The following is a 20125-nucleotide window of genomic DNA, read 5'->3' on the forward strand; positions in this document are numbered from 1 at the left end:
ACTGGGGTTCATATCCATCTGACGAAGGAGCAGTGCTCCGAAAGCTTATGGTATTTGCTACCAAATAAACCTGTTGGATTTTAACCTGGTGTTGTGAGACTTCTTACCGTGTTCACCCCAGTCCAACGCCGGCATCTCCACATTCTGTTAGATAGCCAGTTACCTATCCAATCGGCCAAACTTCCCTCTATCCCACGCATCCTTACTTTCTTCATAAGCCGACCGTGGGGGACTTTATCAAACGCCTTACTAAAATCCATGTATATGACATCAACTGCACTACCTTCATCTACACACTTAGTTACCTCCTCAAAACATTCTATCAAATTTGTGAGGCAAGACTTGCCCTTCACAAATCCGTGCTGACTATCCCGGATTAAGCTGCATCTTTCTAAATGGTCGTAAATCCTATCCCTAAGGACCATCTTTTGCATCAACTTACCGACCACTGAAGTAAGACTAACCGGCCTATAATTACCAGGGTCATTTCTATTCCCTTTCTTAAACAGAGGAACAACATTCGCCTCTCTCCAGTCCTCTGGCACCACCCCCGTGGACAGTGAGGACGCAAAGATCAATGCCAAAGGCTCTGCAATCTCATCCCTTGCCTCCCAAAGAATCCTAGGATATATTTCATCAGGCCCAGGGGACTTATCAACTTTCAGTTTATTCAAAATTGCTAGTACATCTTCCCTCCGAACATCTACTTCCTCCAGCCTATCAGCCTGTGACACCCTCTCTTCCTCAAAAACATGGCCCCTCTCCTTGGTGAACACCGAAGAAAAGTATTCATTCATCGCCTCTCCTATCTCTTCTGACTCCATGCACAAATTCCCACTGCCGTCCTTGACCGGCCCCAGCCTCACCCTGGTCATTCTTTTATTCCTCACATAAGAGTAAAAAGCCTTGGGGTTTTCCTTGATCCGACCCGCCAAGGACTTCTCATGCCCCCTCCTAGCTCTCCTAAGCCCCTTTTTCAGCTCATTTCTTGCTAACTTGGAACCCTCCATCGAGCCAACTGAACCTTGTTTTCTCAACCTAACATACGCTTCCTTCTTCCTCTTGACAAGACATTCCACCTCTTTTGTGAACCATGGTTCCCTCACTCGGCCATTTCCTCTCTGCCTGGCAGGGACATACCTATCAAGGACACGCAGTATTTGTTCCTTGAAAAGGTTCCACTTATCATTAGTGCCTTTGCCTGACAATTTTTGTTCCCATCCTATGCTTCCTAATTCCCGCCTGATTGCATCATAATTACCACTCCCCCAATTGTAAACTATGCCCTGCCGTATGGCCCTCTCCCTCTCCATTGCAATAACAAAAGACACCGAATTGTGGTCACTATTTCCAAAGTGCTCTCCCACAACCAAATCCAACACTTGGCCCGGTTCATTTCCCATTACCAAATCCAATGTGGCCCCACCTCTTGTTGGCTTATCCACATATTGTGTCAGGAACCCCTCCTGCACACACTGTACAAAAACTGCCCCATCCGAACTATTCGACCTATAAAGGTTCCAATCAATATTTGGAAGGTTAAAGTCCCCCATGACAACTACTCTGTGACCTCCATACCTATCCATAATCTGCTTAGCAATTTCTTGCTCCACATCTCTATTACTATTTGGGGGCCTATAGTAAACTCCTAACAACGTGACCGCTCCTTTCCTATTCCTAACCTCAGCCCATATTACCTCTGTAGGCAGATCCCCTTCGAAATGCCTTTCTGCAGCCGTTACACTCTCCTTGATTAACAATGCCACTCCTCCACCTCTTTTACCAGCTACCCTACACTTACTGAAACATCTATACCCCGGAACTTCCAACAACCATTCCTGTCCTTGTTCTACCCATGTCTCCGTAATGGCCACAACATCGTAGTCCCAAGTGCCAATCCACGCCCCAAGTTCACCTACCTTATTTCGGATGCTCCTTGCATCCACATCTTCAATAAACCATAAGATATAGGAGGAGAATTAGGCCATTCGGCCCATCGAGTCTGCTCCGCCATTCAATCATGGCTGATATTCTCATCCCCATTCTGCTGCCTTCCCTCCATAACCCTTGATCCCTTATTGATCACGAACCTATCTCTGTCTGTCTTAAAGACATTCAAATGACCTGGCCTCCACAGCCCTCTGTGACAATGAGTTCCATAGATTCACCACCCTCTGGCTGAAGAAATTCCTCCTCATCTCAGTTTTAAAGCACCGTCCCTTCACTCTGAGGTTGTGCCCTTGAATTCCAGTCTCTTCCACGAATGGAAACATCCTCTTCATGTCCATTCTATCCAGGCCTCACACTATTCTGTAAGTTTTAATTAGATCCCTCCTCATCCTTCTAAACTCCATCTAGTGTACACCCAAACTCTTCAACCGCTCCTCATATGGCAAACCATTCCTGGGATCATTCTTGTGAACCTCCTCTGGACCACCTCCAAGGTCAGCATATCCTTCCATAGGTGAATACTATATCCACCTCTGATCACTGAACACAATAGAGACATTCTAGTGCTGGAGGGAGTGCAGAGAACCTTCCATGCTAAAGCTTATCAGAGAAGACTGGGAAAATCTGGGCTATTCAGGCTTAGAAAAAAATGGGAGTAATTTATCCTGAGGGCGGGCTGGGTGGAGTTAAAAGGAGGGAAACCTGCTAACATCGGTATTAAAGTCGGCAGGTTGGGGGAGCGGGAGGGGAAGGTGTCGGGGGTGCAACGAACCTGCTCTCAGGGTGTGGGTTGGTGCTAAAAATGTTGTTAAGCGTCTGCCTGCCTCCATTTAAATGTACAATTTATTTTTAATTCTGCAGCCTGATTTTCCTGGGCCTCGGAGAAACCTGGCAGCTTTTTTTTTAAAATTAAAGTCTATTTATTAGTCACAAGTAGGATTACATTAACGCTGCAATAAAGTTACTGTGAAAATCCCCTAGTCACCACACTTCGATGCCTGTTTGGGTAACACTGAGGGAGAATTTAGCATGGCCAATGCACCTAACCAGCATGTCTTTCGGACTATGGGGGGAAACTGGAGCACCCGGAGGAAACCCACACAGACATGGGTAGAATGTGCAAACTCCACACAGTCACCCAAGCCCGGAATCAAACCCGCGACCCTGGCACTGTGAGGTAGCAATGCTAACAGCTGTGTCACTGTGAAGGGTGGAGTGAAGTCCTGGATTCATGAGATAAATGCCTTTATAGCATTGTTAATGCGCCAGGCTGGGTAGGAGTATTCCACCAACCTTGTGATTTGTGTGACTCCCACCACCTCCCCAAGAGCCCCAGAAATCCTACCCCCGTTTCCTTTATTATCAGGCCTGAGATGTGATGTTATTTAAACATAATAGCACAGTAACGGTATGGAAGGGAAAAATCTGGAAAAAAAACTTAAACTGAGACTAGGAAAGGGGGGGGGAGCATGATTCAAGTTAAAATATGAGCATCATTTCAGGAAATAGGCTTTTTCATCCATAGTTATCTTGTAATCCACAGCGGTACAGTAATTTAAAGAGCCAAAACCCTGTTGTATCCTGAGGAATGTTATTTTTGAAAACAATAAGTATGGTAGCTGTTATAGTTCAGGTCAGAAACTCCAAAGTAGTTTATGGAGCCTGCCTGAATCATAAGTTTTGCATCTTGAATTTGGCTAGGATAAACATGAAATGTTTCACTTCAGGTATGATTCAAATGACCCACTAGGGAGCTTTTATCAAACAAAGTTTATTTAAGAATATAGTTAACATGATCAGTAAGAAAATTAGCAAGAGCTTTTATCAGTTACAAACAAGAGACAGAACGGCTATAATGTGTAACCCTCAACAAATATATCGAATGTGTTCCAATCAAACCAATCCCATAGACAAAAGACCCTTTTCACAAGTTGAACACAGCAAAGACTAATGCTCACGTGATACTGGACTTGAGACCTCTGGATTAAGTCTGCAGTTCTCTGGATGGACTCAGAACAGTTTGAAGTCAGAACAGCTTCCCAAAACACCAGAGACTCTAGGCATGTCACCAGCAGCCGATTTGCCCCCTTCAGAAAGGCAAGACCTTGCTTTCAGCTAACCAGCAGAATTTCCAGAACCAGGGAGAGACTTCAGCTTGATGCCCCTTCTAAAACTAAAACCCAAACTTGCAGCTCCAAACTGAAGATGAAAAAACTCCTAACACCTGACTTGCCAACCAATTCTTTCTCCCAACAATGCAGAGTCATAAACATCGCAGAGTAAAAATAAACAAACCCCATTTAAGTAGCAACAAAGGGACATCTGGTTGGCAGCTCGGCAACAATGAGAAAAACAAACTGAAAAGGTTTGTTTTTCAACTGCAGTGGACATGATTTTTTTTTTAAAACCTTTGTTAAAGGTACACTAATGTCACAGTAGCAGATTTAGCTACAGTGCACTCGTCCCTTCGTCCAGTTAGCAGGAATTCTGCTCGTCATGTACTTTCAGTATCACCAATCAGAGTCTCGACATGGTTTTACAAAAGGGAAATCTTGCCTTGCCAGTGACACCCACATCCCGTGAAATAATTTTTTAAAGAAAATCTATAATCTCCTTCAGATTCACAACCCCACACACTCCCAAACTCTGATTTCAACCTCCGGTGCATCCCCCTCCCCTTTGCCCTTCTATTGGTGGCAGAATCCACTCATCTGTCTTTTTAATTCCTCCTTCTTTAAGACTCTCTTCTGAGTTCGTGCTCACCTCTTTGGCCTGACATCAGTTTTTCTTTAACGAACACTTCTGTAAAGTATCCCGGGGCATTTTTCTTCATTAAAAGTACAATATACAGTAAATGTAAGTTGTTGAATTAACAAGAATATGCTGCAATTCTGTTCCTTCCATGTGTCAATGAAAACTGCCACCCAGTGGACTTGTAAAATCCTTGCAGTTTTAGTGATCCATTGTTTTACATGACCCAGGACAAAAGCCTTGGATTTATTTTTAACAACCAACAAATGCATCTAAGATCTCCCAAACCAACTAAATATTTCTGTCCAATTAGCCAAATACATTTTACCCCTTTTGAAAATTCTAACCTTTTGAAACTTTGTTTCTTTGTCAGGAATAAGTTAGTGACTCAGTAGTTGTTGATTGTTGGAGGTTGGTGACTTACACCCATTCCAGCCACATGGTATAATTGCTCAGTTTTTATTCTGCAATTCTCCATCTTGGAAAGTTGATATGGAAACTAGCTACATCCCAACTAAGAGACTCTGTATAAATTAATTTGTTTTACTTTCAGAAGCAGTAATAAAAATGATCCTTTGTCGTTGGCTATCTTAGATAATGTTTGCTTTCTCTCTGCAGGCACTGGATTTGATGGAGATCAATGTTTGGGAGTGCAACTAATAGAGTTAGGAAAAAGAAAGCGGCAGATTCTGCAAGGAGTGCCCCTTCCTCTTAACAAGAAATCTTACCTGATGTGGCAGGGCTTCTCTGCTGAAGGTGATTTTAATATCTACCCTTAAATTTCCAATGACTGTAGGACCTAGCAAGGAGACTATGAAGGAGGGAAAATATAATCCTTAACCTGGAAACGTGATGGCACACCCTGAACATATTTACCATATATGCACAAATATGTTCAGAATGCATTGATCAACGTAATATGTTTCATTAATCGAGAGAGAATGGAACTGATGTCCTCAGGTTAACCAATATTTAATGGAAAAAGAAAGATTGCAGGTGGAATTTTCCCAAAAGAATCTAAGTGCCAAATTCGCCTAAAAACTGGAGTAAGTCCCATTGCTTTTTTCAGTGGGATTTTCAAAATGTATCTCCCACACTCTGTGCATCGCACATGCGCGCACACACACATATACACACACACCAATCGATGGTCTCCCGGACGTGTCTGGGCCAGCCTCAAACCCCCCCCTCAGGGCCGGAGACATGCAGAGGCTGGGACACCCAGCAGGAAGTCCACTACACGGCCTCCACTGATGTCTCCTGGACCGCTGCGAGAATCACCCCCTATATTTTTGATTTGATTTATTATTGTCATATGTATTAGCATACAGTGAAAAGTATTGTTTCTTGCGTGCTATACAGACAAAACATACCGTTCATAGCGAAGGAAATGAGAGAGTGCAGAATGTAGTGTTACAGTCATAGCTAGGGTGTGAAGAAAGATCAACTTAATGCAAGGTAAGTCCATTCAAAACTCTGATAGCAGCAGGGAAGAGGCTGTTCTTGAGTCAGTTGGTACGTGACCTCAGACTTTTGTATCTTTTTCCCGAAGGAAGAAGGTGGAAGAGAGAATGTCCGGGGTTCATGGGGTCCTTAATTATGCTGGCTGCTTTGTCGAGGCAGCGGGAAGTGTAGACAGAGTCAATGGATGGAATGAATGAGCCTTTCATATAAACTACTGAAGGGCTATTCTTGAAGTCCAAGCCCATCTTGGATGTATATCAGCCTCTGATGCATTTATCATATTTTTGCTTTTAATTTCATATTTAAAACAAAATCCTGTTATTATTGGTAGTTAAATCACTTCTGTTTGATTCTTTAAAAGACAACCATAAACGTTTAGCCATTGTTTTCTGAATGTTGGATAAAAGTTTGTTCCATTGTTGTATTGGGCCCTTGTTTTGCTGCAGCACGTATGCTTATTTTTTTCTTCGAAGCATAATAAATGTTTTGGCAGAAGATCTGAACCTGAAGTTTAAATATGTTACACATCTCAACCAGTACAACTAGCTTGATGTTGCAACTTGATTGCCTTTGTATTACAGTGAATGTCTTTTTGAAATAGTATTTGTGAATTGTCTTTAAATGCATATCAATCCCAAAACAATGCTACTCACACTAAATATGCATAACAATTGGAGCTTGGTCTGATGTTTAATCCTTTTGTCTTGGTAGGTACCCCAGCATTTGCAGATTCAGAGGGGATAGTGCAAATGCTGAATAGATCTGTAGGAAACACATGGATTCCAATTTCTAACACCAGGGACCATTGCAAGGGCAAATCTGATTATTACTGGGTGGTTGGTATCCATGAAAACCCTCAGCAGCTCAGGTAAAAGAAGTATGCCAATTAGCGGATGTATGGTGTGCACTTCTACTGTTCAATAAACATGGAAAGCTGCCCAGAGCAAGTTACTCCCTTAGGTTGTACTATTTTGAACCATGTTACAGATGAAACTCTTAATCGTACCCTGTATTATTTTACATCATGAACTTTAGAAGTTGTTTATTTCTTTTTTTTTATACTTTTCCAATTCAATCAAATCAAGTCCAATTCAGAGTTTCAACAAGTTGAGACATTTCCGATCCAAGCTGACAAGACAGGGCCTCCACTCCTGTCTTGGGCCTGATCTAAGCTAGCACAAAGGTAACTTCAGAGTGCAAAAAAGATTTATAAGTTCTTTAAGCTTGTTTCACTTTTCAGATGGATCTTTGAACACTTTGCCTACTAGGGTGCATTATTAATATGACAAAGTTAGTATTGGGATACTTGTACGTAGGGTAGCCAAATGTGTTTATTTGACAATCTAGTAATTCTACTTAGTATGATAAGGCTTCAGTTGCACCATCACACAGGCTGTGTGGCATATGTGGCAATGTTCACCTTATAGGAAATAATTGGGTGCAGCTTTTCCACAAGTGAAGTCTATTCACTTTTTTTTTTAAAGCATAACTGAATTTCCTTCATATTTTGTAACTTCCACTAGTTTCAGCTCGATTAAAATGAAAGCTAATTTCAGAAAGAAAAATGGGAAGAACAGCATGGGCTAGAAAGATGAACGGTTTAGCTCCTTCTGTGCAACATACATTGTATTACCCTAACCTAGTGTGTGAAATGGAATCATTTAAACGATTACAACCTTGAATAATCAATATAAATGCGTTCATTGCATATTCTAGCCATTCTTATGATTGTCTGAATGAATACATTTTGTGATCCAATACACAATCTTGGTACTGCCCGAGTTGATTTGATGTAGATTAATTCAGCCGATGGACCTTTTTAATTCCTTCAGGCTGCTCTGAATTTGCTGTCCAACTTCCTGCAGTCTCTGGATTTTTCAGCTTAATGAAGAATCCATTATGAAATTGCTTCACAGCTCAAAAACACCTGCACCTTTTAAAGACATATACCAAACATTTACACTTGTGAGCTTTTGTATAATTTGCATGGAATACTTTCAAATTATTTTCCTGCTATTGTGCACATAATTGGTGGGCCTATGGACTTCCATGACAACATTTTTATTGTTTCAGTTAGAGCAGGTTGGACAATGCACCAAAAGAAAATCTTGTTCTGCTTATGGGATCGTTATGTAAGACTGACAGACATGATTAAAGCATCTCACACCCTGAGAACTGAAATGACATTTTATTGTTAACAGATGTATTCCCTGTAAAGGATCTAGGTTTCCACCTACACTTCCACGCCCCACTGTAACAATCCTACCACTGAAGCTACCTTATTGCCAGACTAGTTCAGAAAAAGGACAAATGGAGGTATGTGACCAGTAGCATGTTCTTTGGTACAGTGGTACTCTGGTACAGCATCTTAAAACAGTGTCTAAATATTGTTTATCTTTTATGTGACAGTACTTCAATCTTGTTTTCAAAATCTGAAGCTTTGTACCTTATTTCTTAATTTCAAAATAGATTTAGTAAAAGATAAATTAAGTAATAAATTAATACTCAAGACCATAAGATGTAAGAACAGAAGTAGGCCATTCAGCTCATCGTGTCTGCTCGGCCATTCAATGAGATCATGACTGATCTGATATGATAATCCTTAATTCCACTTTCCTATCTTATCCTGTAACTCTTGATTCCCTCACTGATTAAAAATCTGTCAGTCGCAGCCTTGAACATAATAACAACCCAGCCACTACAGCCCTCTGGGATAAAAATATTCCACAGATTCATTATTCTCTGAGGGGCAAAATTCCTCCTCAACTCTGTCTTAAATTGGCTTAAATCTGAGATTATTCCCTCTGGTTTTAGATTCTCCCACAAGGGGAAACAACCTCACAGCATCTACCCTGTCAAGCCCGATGAGAATCCTGTCTGTCTCAATAAGGTCGCCTCTTATTCTTCTAAACTCCAGTGTGTACTGGCCCAACCTACTCCACCTCTCCTCGTAAGAAAATTCCTCCATACCTGGAATCAACCTAGTGAACCTTCCCTGGACTGCCTCCAATGCAAGTATATCTTTCCTTAGATTAGGGAACCAAAACTATTCGCAGTATGCCAGGCATGGTCTAACCAATGCCTTGTATAGTTTTAGCAAGGCTTCTCTATTTTTATGCTCCATTTCCTTTGAAATAAAGGCTAATACTTCATTTGCATTCACTTTTACCTGCTGAACTTTGCGTGTTAACTTTTTGTGATTTATGCACAAGGATCCCCAAATTCCTCTGTGCTGCAGCTTCCTGCAGTCTTTCTTCATTTAAATAAAATTCAGCAGCTTCTTTTATTCTTCCCACCAACGTACATAACTTCACATTTTCCTACACTTATTCAAACTACAATGTTTTTGCCTACTCATTTAACCTGTTTATATCCCGCTGTACAGTCTTTGTGTCATCCTGTCCACTTGCCTTCCCTACTATTCAATAGGGGCGGCACGGTAGCACAGTGGTTAGGGGCGGCACGGTAGCACAGTGGTTAGCACTGCTGCTTCACAGCTCCAGGGTCCCGGGTTCGATCCCCGGCTCGGGCCACTGTCTGTGTGGAGTTTGCACATTCTCCTCGTGTCTGCGTGGGTTTCCTCCGGGTGCTCCGGTTTCCTCCCACAGTCCAAAGATGTGCGGGTTAGGTTGATTGGCCAGGTTAAAAATTGTCCCTTAGAGTCCTGGGATGCGTAGGTTAGAGGGATTAGCGGGTAAAATATGTGGGGGTAGGGCCTGGGTGGGATTGTGGTCGGTGCAGACTCGATGGGCCGAATGGCCTCCTTCTGCACTGTAGGGTTTCTATGTTTCTATTTCTGTGTCATTTTGCAAACTTGACAATAGTAGTTTCACAGTAACTTCATTGCAGTGTTAATGTAAACCTACTTGTGACACTAATAAATAAACTTTCCTTCCCTCATCCAAGTCATTAATGTGTATTGTAAATAAATGTGGCCCCAGCACTGCTCCCTGTGGCACTCCACAAGTTACTAGTTACTCAAACTGTAAAAAATCATGGTAAAGAACTGCTTCTGTGTGCAAACTGGTGTGTGGCTGTTCCCTTTTTGAACTGATCCAAATTTTTAAGTTCAGATAACAATTGATTTGGTTTCTTTTGACAATGTCAAGGAAATTAGTGAAGGTATCTAAATATTAACTGTTTTTCAGAGTTTATATTTTCTAAGTGAGGTCCTTCATAATTGGATGCAGAACCATGGATGTAACATTTTAAAAACTGACTTAACTTCCAATTCATTTATTAACCAATCTTTAAAAATTATGACCGATAAAACTGAGGTTCTTGTGGATATGTTCAAAACGCTGTCCTATTTGCAAAATAAGAGGCTTATAAAGACTGTAATGTTGAAAACATTGTTATGGTTAGCTTCCAATACGGTGGTGAAAGCACTTAGATGACTTGTGAGAATCTGGAGGATCAACATTGTGGAGGTAGTAAACTGGCAGAGTGAAGAAATTATCAGCAATTAAAATCAGACAGTGGTGGATGACCAACTCTCCCAGTGTACTATCCAAGTGGCGAGGGGTGAAAATTATTGCCACAGAGCTTGTTAAAGACTATCCTATTCCAGAGTTAAATAATACTATTTCATGCTTACACTGTTGTCTCTAATCTTTGAAAGATGCCAGATGGTGCGATATTGTAGTTTCTCGCATGTAATGCTACTGTGGGAATATGCAGGCACTTAATGTGTGACTTGGATCTCTAAGCAGTGATTAATCTCATGGGTAGCTGTTATGAATGGATTTCATTATATGTAAACCCGTTTGTGGGTTTCACAATGTTGCTATAAGTCAACCTGAAATGTTTTCTAGTATATGGGAAGCCTGTGTTGAAATTTAATTGGAAACATATCATGAGTGATTTTAAATTCTTTCCCATCTTCCCAGGAACAGTACTGGCGATCTGTTCTATTTCATAATCATTTTGACTATCTGGCAGAAAATAGCTATGAATTTGACGAAACTGCAAAACACCAAGCACTAAAGGAACAGCAGGAACTGCTAATGAAGATGTTTGCTGTGAGTAAATTCTATGTAATCTTCAACAGCTGTTTTTGCAAATATACGCATCCTCCCTTTCCTGACTGTGATGAGGAAGCTTTGTTGACATCATGCAAAGAAGGAGATTTTGTGTGATGAATTGTAGGTGCAATTTCATTTTAAATGTACAACCGAAGGGACATGTTATTTTATTCGATCAGCCAAACTTTGGACTTCGGCCCTATGTACCTGGCATTGCACCGGCACTGAAGTTCATACACAACATTAGTCGATTGTGTGTGGTAGGCAGAACAGCATGTTCCTTCAGTTGCTTTGTAATAGGCAGAATGCACACCATACTCAACCAGCTCACACTTGGAAAAACCCAAAGTAAAACATCTGTTATAAGATATAATTCTACAATTGAGCAGCGCTTGCTGAACAATCCTGAGTGCGTTAATTGCTAAACTATCAACCAATGTAAGATAATCAATCGAGCTCGTAATGTGCCTCATTTAAGCTTGCTAGAAGTAACATACATTCTCCGGAAACAAAAGGAAGATGTTCAAGCCTTGTGCCATTTTGAATTAGCCAAGAGCTTGGGGAGTGTATAGTTCCTCACTGCTTACTCCATTACAACACCTCGGCCAATCATCATCCTTTTCTCCTATAGTGTAAATTGTTGTCATTGTTCAAAATTTGGCATTCTTGCATTTTTCCTGATAAGTCCAAGATGAAAAATCTCAACAGCATGTCTCTTTTCAGAAAACTGCCTTGGCAGTGCTTAAAATAGATATACAAAAAGAAGAGTTCTGTTTGTCAGCACTAATGTTTTGACCGGAGCACACAGATGAATCCCAAAACTTCCTGAAATAAAAACAGGAAATGATCCCAAAATATTCTTTCAAAAATGCTTCCAGACCTGCTGAGTACTTTTGGGATTTTCATCTTTAATTCAGATTTCCATCATCCACAGCATTTTGCTTTTTTCCTCCAAAGTGTTCTTGTACCTATTTTTGTCATATGGTGTGCACTGTTATAATTTACCTTTTTATATTTTGGAATTGATTTTTAAATGATGATTTATAAAATGAGCAGTAGCATTATACTTTCTTTGAAGAAGAAGGAAAAGAAACTAACATTCTATTTATTGTTTAGCTGTCTTGTAAGGTAGAGCGTGAATTCCGCTGTGAAGAACTCTCAGATTTTATGACCCAGAATGTCTTGAATCTGGCTATCAAGTATGCTTCACGTTCAAAGCGTCTAACTCTCGCCCAGCGCCTTAGCAACATGGCGCAGGAGAAAGCTACAGCATTGTTGACCATGCAAGACGAAGATGATGACTTTCAAGCTGAACCAAAGGCTGGGTATTGCTGCTTTTGATAATTTGTAATTGCAATGTATTGGTTAGCTTAGTTGGCTAGATGACGCGAGAGTGGTGCAGAGTAACACCAACAGCATCAGTGTTGTGATTAATCTGATCCCCAAGTTGTTGTTGAGAGCTAGTGAGCAACCAATAACGTTTTGTAACGTTGAAGTAGAGGAAGTTTGAGATTTAAAGCACTTGCATTGTAAAGAAGCCACAAGATTCCACAGGTTGTGAACAAACAAAAATAAACTTTACTAAGCAAGGTCAGGAAGATAAAACAATTTACAATATCTAATACACTCACATTCAGGGCAAGTATGAGGGACATGTGAATTAACAGGCAAACCCGTCAGAAAAGGCACAATAAATTACAGATTCGACCAAAACAGATGCTATGGATTTCTCAATAACCCACCCAGCCATTAGTCACATTGTTAAGTCAACCGCTGAAACTCCTTCTCTCTCACAAGCACAGGAGCCAAACCAAGCTATATCTTAAATCTCAACTCCAACTCAATTTTCAAGTTTGCTGATGACACCACCATAGTGGGTCGGATCCCAAACAATGACGAGACGGAGTACAGGTAAGAGATAGGGGAACTGGTGCGACAACAATAATCTCTCCCCCCCCCCCCCCCCCACCCCATGTCAACAAAATGAAGGAGATAGTCATCGACTTCAAATAGCATAGTGGAGCATATTCCCTTATCTACATCAATGGGGACGAAGTAGAAATGGTCAAGAGCTTCAGGTATTTAGGTGTCCAGATCACCAACGACCTGTCCCAGCCCTCCATGCCAACACTATAGTTAAGAAAGCCCACCAATGCCTCTACTTTCTCAGAAGACTAAGGAAATTTGGTATGTCCACTACGACTCTCACCAACTTTTACAGATGCACCATAGAAAGCATTCTTTCTGGTTGTATCACAGTTTGGTATGACTCTTGCTCTATCCAAGATTGCAAGAAACTACAAAGTGTTGTGAACAAAGCCCAGTCCATCACTCAAACCAGCCTCCCATCCACTGACTCCGTCTACGCTTCCTGCTGCCTCGGAAAAGCAGCCAACATAATTAAGGACCTTGCGCAGCCCGGACGTACTCTCTTCCATCACCTTTCGCCGGGAAAAAGATACAAAAGTCTGAGGACGCATACCAACCGACTTAGGAACAACTTCTTCCCTTCTGCCATCAGACTTTTGAATGGACCTCCTCGCATTAAGTTGATCTTTCTTTACACCCTAGCTATGACTACAACACTACATTCTACACCCTCTCCTTTCCTTCTCTGTGAACGGCATGCTTTGTCTATATAGTGCTCAAAAAACAATACTTTCATTGTATATTAATACATGTGACAATAAATCAAATCAAAATCAAAGGATTTCCAATCTTCACCTTTTGAAGATCTCACCTTGGAATTCTCTCTAAAAGTCAACTTGGGCGGCCTCAACAATGGGAGATTTCAGTCTCGCCTTATGAAATTCTGTTCCCTTGAATACACTCAACTTATAAGCACAATTTCAGCTCTTTGACAGCACCACGCCAAATAGAACATGCCCCAAAGTCTCACAGCACGGAATCACCATTCTTATGTTGCCTTCTTAGATCTTCGCGTTTTCTCCCATGCACATTTCATTTGAAATCTGCTCTCTGCAGCCCTTTTTCTAACTGGAGCCTATTTCTCGACTTCTCGGGGCGGCATGGTAGCACAGTGGTTAGCACTGCTGCTTCACAGCTCCAGGGACCTGGGTTCGATTCCCGGCTTGGGTCACTGTCTGTGTGGAGTTTGCACATTCTCCTCGTGTCTGCGTGGGTTTCCTCCGGGTGTTCCGGTTTCCTCCCACAGTCCAAAGATGTGCAGGTTAGGTTGATTGGCCATGCTAAAATTGCCCCTTAGTGTCCTGAGATGCGTAGGTTAGAGGGATTAGCGGGTAAATGTGTAGGGATACGGGAATAGGGCCTGGGTGGGATTGTGGTCGGTGCAGACTCGAAGAGGCCAAATGGCCTCTTTCTGCACTGTGGGGTTCCTATGGTTTCTATGATTTCCTCTCTTTCTTAACTGGGACCTGTTTTTTTGTCCTTCTCTCTGGAAGACCTCTTGATTCTGATGCTCCGTATCCAATCAGCTGACCTGGGTTTTCATATGGTCCTCCTTTTGCCTATATGCACAGGTGCACTGGGCCTGCCTTACTATAGAAGAACATAAAGATGTTGAACCACGCGTTTGCAGCCCGCACCCAGCCTGTGTGTGTGTGTATGGGAGGTCCAAAGACTGTCAGGCCTTGGAGTTGCTGACTTCTGCGTTCACTGCGATTAGTTGAGTTTCGTAACAATGACTTCAATTCCCATACTAACTTCCCGTACTAATATTTGGAAGCTTGTCCCTTTGCTTTGCCCGAAGCTTGAGGTGGAGTGGTGCTTCTCAGGCAGTATAACCAGATATTTCCACAGAGAGTGATGCCTGTGGTCCTCAAGAACTGCTGCTAATTTGCCCAGATTCCCACAAAATCATGAGCTACAGGAAAACATATTGACCTGATTTCACTAGTTCTATCTGTTGAAGCCATGTTTTGCATAAGATCACATAAATTATTTGCAAAGCTAAATTTAGCATGATACTAAAAAGTACACACACATATACAAAACACGAGATTACTCATGGGTGTGCTTCAGGGCGGACTATGGTCGAGTCTGAATTATTTCAAATTGTGAGATCACAATTGTGATTTTACGCCGTGTGAACACCTCAATGTTATTCTAGCCTGATCGTACCATCAGTGAGACTTTTGAAACATCTCACCAAAATTTGTTATCAGATGTTGTACACTGTTGCTCGAGTTACATATTTCTCGGTGGTTTCCATATTTTTTTTGTCATTCAAAATGTGTTTTAATATTGTTTTGTTGTTTCACCACTTGTTTTTTGTGTTAGATACTTTGTACCTAACTTGAAATCCCAAATCTGTTTTATTTTGATATCTCACTTCAGTATCCCATGATTGGTGATTAAATCTCTTGTGAAGCATGAGCAGGATTCAGGTGGAAAATTCTAGAATGAAATTGGCAGTTTGGATTTTGGGCTGTTTGAATTTTGGTTTAATAATCCAGTAAATTACATTGATTTATTGATTCCAACTAACTTTTTTTATTCATTCGTGGGACATGGGCGTCACTGGCTGACTAGCATTTATTGCCCATCCCTAGTTGCCCTTGAGAAGGTGGTGGTGAGCTGCCTTCTTGAAACACTGCAGTCCATATTGACCCACGATGCTGTTAGGGAGAGAATGGAACAGTTGCAATTAGCCACAGAATTCAACCACCGCATGCATTTTATTCTACATTCGCACTGAATTGTTATGCATATAAAAGCGGTTTTGCTAGTTGCTAAAATGTGTCTACCTCCTGCAGCTACAGAAGATCAGTGGCTGAATGGAATTCGCCACATGTGCAACCCCCAGCCCAAAGTTGTGTTAAAAAGAAAGAAGGCAGTGAGGAAGGTGTTCAGAATTGTGCAGAGGAAGATGGTGACAACGATATGGATCCTGAAGAAGCACCGTATGCAAAGAGAAGTGAGACCAATTAGGCGAACAGATTCTTAGATTTCTTTGTTGCATGTTTAGCCTACAGGGGCAGAATTTTACCCTCCCACGCCAGTCGGTTGGTAGTTGAGGGTTGAACACAACATTACTCAGGTGGCGCGCCCCCCCCCCCCCCGCCCTGAGACCCCCAAACTTAATTATTTGTGGATCCGGGACTTAGGCTCTGGGAACTGCACAAAGTCCCAGTCCTGTCCACAGCAGCTTCTGCAAGGACTAGAATGCAAAGCACTTCCTTCTGAGTGAGGGACAGATGTCCCACTCTCAGCCAGTTAATGCTTACTGGAGCATGAGATCACTGTGGGGCAGACTCTGCCATCCCAAAAATCCTGCCCTAGGTTTTATTAAATTTCTGAATAGCTGCTCTCATGTGAAGCTCTTCCCACAAGGGCTTTTGAATAAAATAAATTATGCTCTTATTCCTGCAGCCGCATGTCTCCCATTCCATCACTTTTTCTTCCTTTATGCATAATCTGATCCATTTGGTCTTTGGATTCCGAATCTTGAAGTAAATAAATAAATGAAAATGTTTGTACAAGTAGGTACTGACGCATGATTTCCTGCGATTTCCAAAAATAATCTCTCCGTTTATTTGTGCTGGCAATTTGTGCTTGGAAGAAACCCAATATCTGCTGAAAACAGTTTCTTAGTGTTGAGTATTTATTGAATACAACTAACTCATTGTCCTTCTGTACTGGCAGGGTTAAATCCGTTTAATAAAGATCCTGTTTCCACAGAAAAAATCATTCCAAAATCAGGTATGTCATGCAAAACTATGTTTCATGTAAATTATAAATGAGAATAGTTTTTCATTGGTGTAATTGAAGACCCTTCCATTTTACAAGTTACTTTGTATGTTTAAAAGTGTGATTAAAAAGTATATTGACTTTAGTGTCAGTAGGTTTCAATCAAAAGCTATGGGTTTCAATCCTATCATTTGGCATAATGAGTTTACACATTCCTTGTATCATACGCATTTGTGTTTGATCAACTGGTTGATTGGCTAACAGTGCAAATTAGATTAATGGACCATTCATTGCAAACTGAAACTCAATGCTTAATCAAGGGTTGCTTCCTTTTAAATCCTGTCAGTGCCTAAGTGATCACTTCATCCAATTGTTGGTGCATGGAACAAAATGTTTAATATTTTTATTAGTGAAATTGGAAACTAGTATTTTTATTGATGATGCAAGTTCTGGTTTTATAACTTTATACCTCTCCTGTCAACAGTAACTCTTACAAACAACATGCTCGCACGCCCCAATCCCTTTAAGGTAAGAAATTGTCATGCATGCTATACTTAAAGATTTTGCAATTATTTAATATAATCTCTAATTATACCAATAATTGAACACAAGCAAAGGTTTTATGAGAAAACAGTTGGTATCCATAGAATCATAGAAACCCTACAGTGCAGAAAGAGTCTGCACCAACCACAATCCCACCCAGGCCCTATCCCCATATCCCCACATATTTACCTGCTAATCCCTCTAACCTATGCATCCCGGGACACTAAGGGGCAATTTAGTGTGGCCAATTAACCTAACCTGCACATGGGAGGAAACCGGAGCACCCGGAGGAAACCCACGCAGACACAGGAAGAATGTGCAAACTCCACACAGACAGTGACTCAAGCCAGCAATTGAACCCCGGTCCCTGGAACTGTGAAGCAGCAGTGCTAACCACTGTGCTACCGTGCCGCCCCAGGATCCACGTGAGAATTTTGATGTAGCTTATGGTCCTAGTCACATAACTGCAATCTGCCCTCCCAGAAGATAAAGATGCTTTTCAGGTACGTTCTTCCCAAAAGAAAACTAGAACAAAAATAGCAAACAACATTAATAGTTGTGTTTTTAAAAGATGTAATTTATAAATACAAGTCTGAAAATGGATGGATTTCGGGCACTGTTAGCTACTGATGTTGCATGTTTTCCTGTCTGTTATTTGCATTGAGAAACCTACATAAGGAATCAAGGCTGAAACAAGTAGGAATATAACACTGGATAAATCAGAGAGTAGTGTTGCTTGGGTTTTAAGGAATTGTAAATAAGAGGGGAAGGAGGAGGCTTAATGACACGTTAATAGCGTTCTTTAGTTTTAAGATCTTAGGAAAGATGAAATGGTATAGATAGGAAGTGCAGTGGCTCTTGATTCCAGTGCAGCAAGGATGATGGGAGGGCACCTAAGAAAGTATCAGCATAAACAAGAGGAATTTTCAGCCTTGCATGTGCTGATCTGGCCATGTTGTGAGAGGAATGAAAGGTCATGGTGTGTCCTGTTAAGAAAATTGGTGAATGCAGAGTGGTATTTATCATCAAAGGAGAGCGTACAGTTGAGTAGAAGAAAGAGCCTTGAGACGCAACATAATTTGCTATTTGAGAGGAAATTAGTCATTGCTGCAGAAGATCATATAATGCTACCTTGTCCAGGGTAATGCCAAATGCAATCAGCAAAGTGATCAAAAACAGATTGCATTCATAGAACAGGGAAGATGATAACCAACGGAAATAAAAAAAAATTCTGGCCATTGATTAAAGAAGGACTTTCAGAATACTAATTTAAGGTCTTGCATAACTTTAGAAATTGCGCATGGGCAGTAGTTATAAGGATAAGATAGGATCATCATTTTTAGGGATAGAGGAATGGGTACAAATTTCCAAAAGCAAAATGGTCTAGTAAGAAACTAAAGGCATCTCAAAAATGACATTTGGAGACGTATATCTTAAGAATATTATTTTATTATGTACTAAAAATTAAAAGTGGGTTGCCACTTTCCATACAGTGTTCCCCACTGTATCCCCACATCGGACAGCACAGTGGTTCCACTGCTGCCTCACAGCGACGGGGACCCGAGTTCGATTCCCAGCTTGGGTCATTGCCTGTGCAGAGTTTGCATGTTCTCCACGTGTCTGCGTGGGTTTTCTCCGGATGCTCCAGTTTCCTCCCACAGTCCAAAAGACGTGCTGGTTAGGTGCATTGGCCATGCTAAATTCTACCTCACTGTACCTGAACAGGCGCCAGAGTGTCGCGACTAGGGGATTTTCACAGCAACTTCATTGCAGTGTTAATATAAGTGACACTAATAATTAAACTTAAAACCATACAGGAAAGTGGCGCTCTTATAACGTGTCCAGGTAAAGTATAATGGCCAGACTCTGCTAAGGAGTGGTAATCACCATCAGATTGCCACTCTGCTCCTACTTTCTTCCACCATGCCAGAGCTCTGCATTTCTGCCTGGGACGATTGATGCCAGCTTCTCTGGAAATGCGGAGCATACAATCCCTTAAAGAGCTATGCTGTAGTGCTGGGTGGTCAAAGGAAGGTGAGCCTTGCCCCTCTTTTTTACAGCACTAGCTGCCATATTCTGTTAAGTAAATTGTTTAAATATTCCAAAGGTGCTTTGAAAAGCTACGGAGAGAAGTGAATAAGAGCGAAGGGTGAGTGAGGTAGGCTGGGTGGGGTATAGGGGTTAGGGTAGAAGTTGGGTGGGATGATGAGATGGCAGCTAAGCAGGGTGGCAGGTGGGTAGTGTGGAAAATTTAACATGGTGGTAGATGAGTGGTAGGTGGGCCTAGGGGCTGTCTGGTCAGAAATGGTTGTTGGATTAGGTTGTGTGAAATCAAGTGTTGGGGGCTAGTCAGGTTCCTGGGGGGAAGGTCAGGGCTTGATGGGGTTAGTTGGGTCTGATGGCAGAGGGGGTCAAGCGAGCGACAGATGTTGGGAGGAGGGGGGGGTAGTTAGATCGGGTTGGTGGGTTGAGGAATTTGGGGAATCATTGTAAGTGATTGGGGTGTGCGGAGAGCGGGTGGGGGGGGGCGTCATATGTATAGTTACCCAAGATTAAACTTTAATTTTTCTGTCCAGCATTTCCTGGGTAACTATCCAGATAAGTATTGTGGAATTGTCCAAAGTCGCTGACACTAACTCAGAGCTGGAGACTTTTCAGAAGATCCCAGAGAGCAGGGGAATTACCCATCACAAGTTCAGATTTCCTGTGTAATTCCCACAGAG

The 20125-nt window shown here is 41.6% G+C and overlaps 1 protein-coding gene across 2 annotated transcripts in view; it reads left to right on the forward strand.

Moving 5' to 3' along the window:
- The window catches only part of wdhd1 (WD repeat and HMG-box DNA binding protein 1), a 63808-nt gene that overhangs the window by 33290 nt on the left and 10393 nt on the right, over positions 1-20125 (forward strand). For both annotated transcript variants that reach the window (XM_078233185.1, XM_078233186.1), the window contains exons 15-22: positions 5320-5457; positions 6877-7033; positions 8367-8481; positions 11055-11186; positions 12306-12514; positions 15926-16086; positions 16815-16871; positions 17344-17387. In XM_078233185.1, coding sequence (XP_078089311.1) covers positions 5320-5457; positions 6877-7033; positions 8367-8481; positions 11055-11186; positions 12306-12514; positions 15926-16086; positions 16815-16871; positions 17344-17387 — 1013 coding nt within the window. The remainder of the gene's footprint in view (positions 1-5319; positions 5458-6876; positions 7034-8366; positions 8482-11054; positions 11187-12305; positions 12515-15925; positions 16087-16814; positions 16872-17343; positions 17388-20125) is intronic.

This window comes from Mustelus asterias, chromosome 18, assembly GCF_964213995.1.
Source record: "Mustelus asterias chromosome 18, sMusAst1.hap1.1, whole genome shotgun sequence".
NCBI lineage: Eukaryota > Metazoa > Chordata > Chondrichthyes > Carcharhiniformes > Triakidae > Mustelus > Mustelus asterias.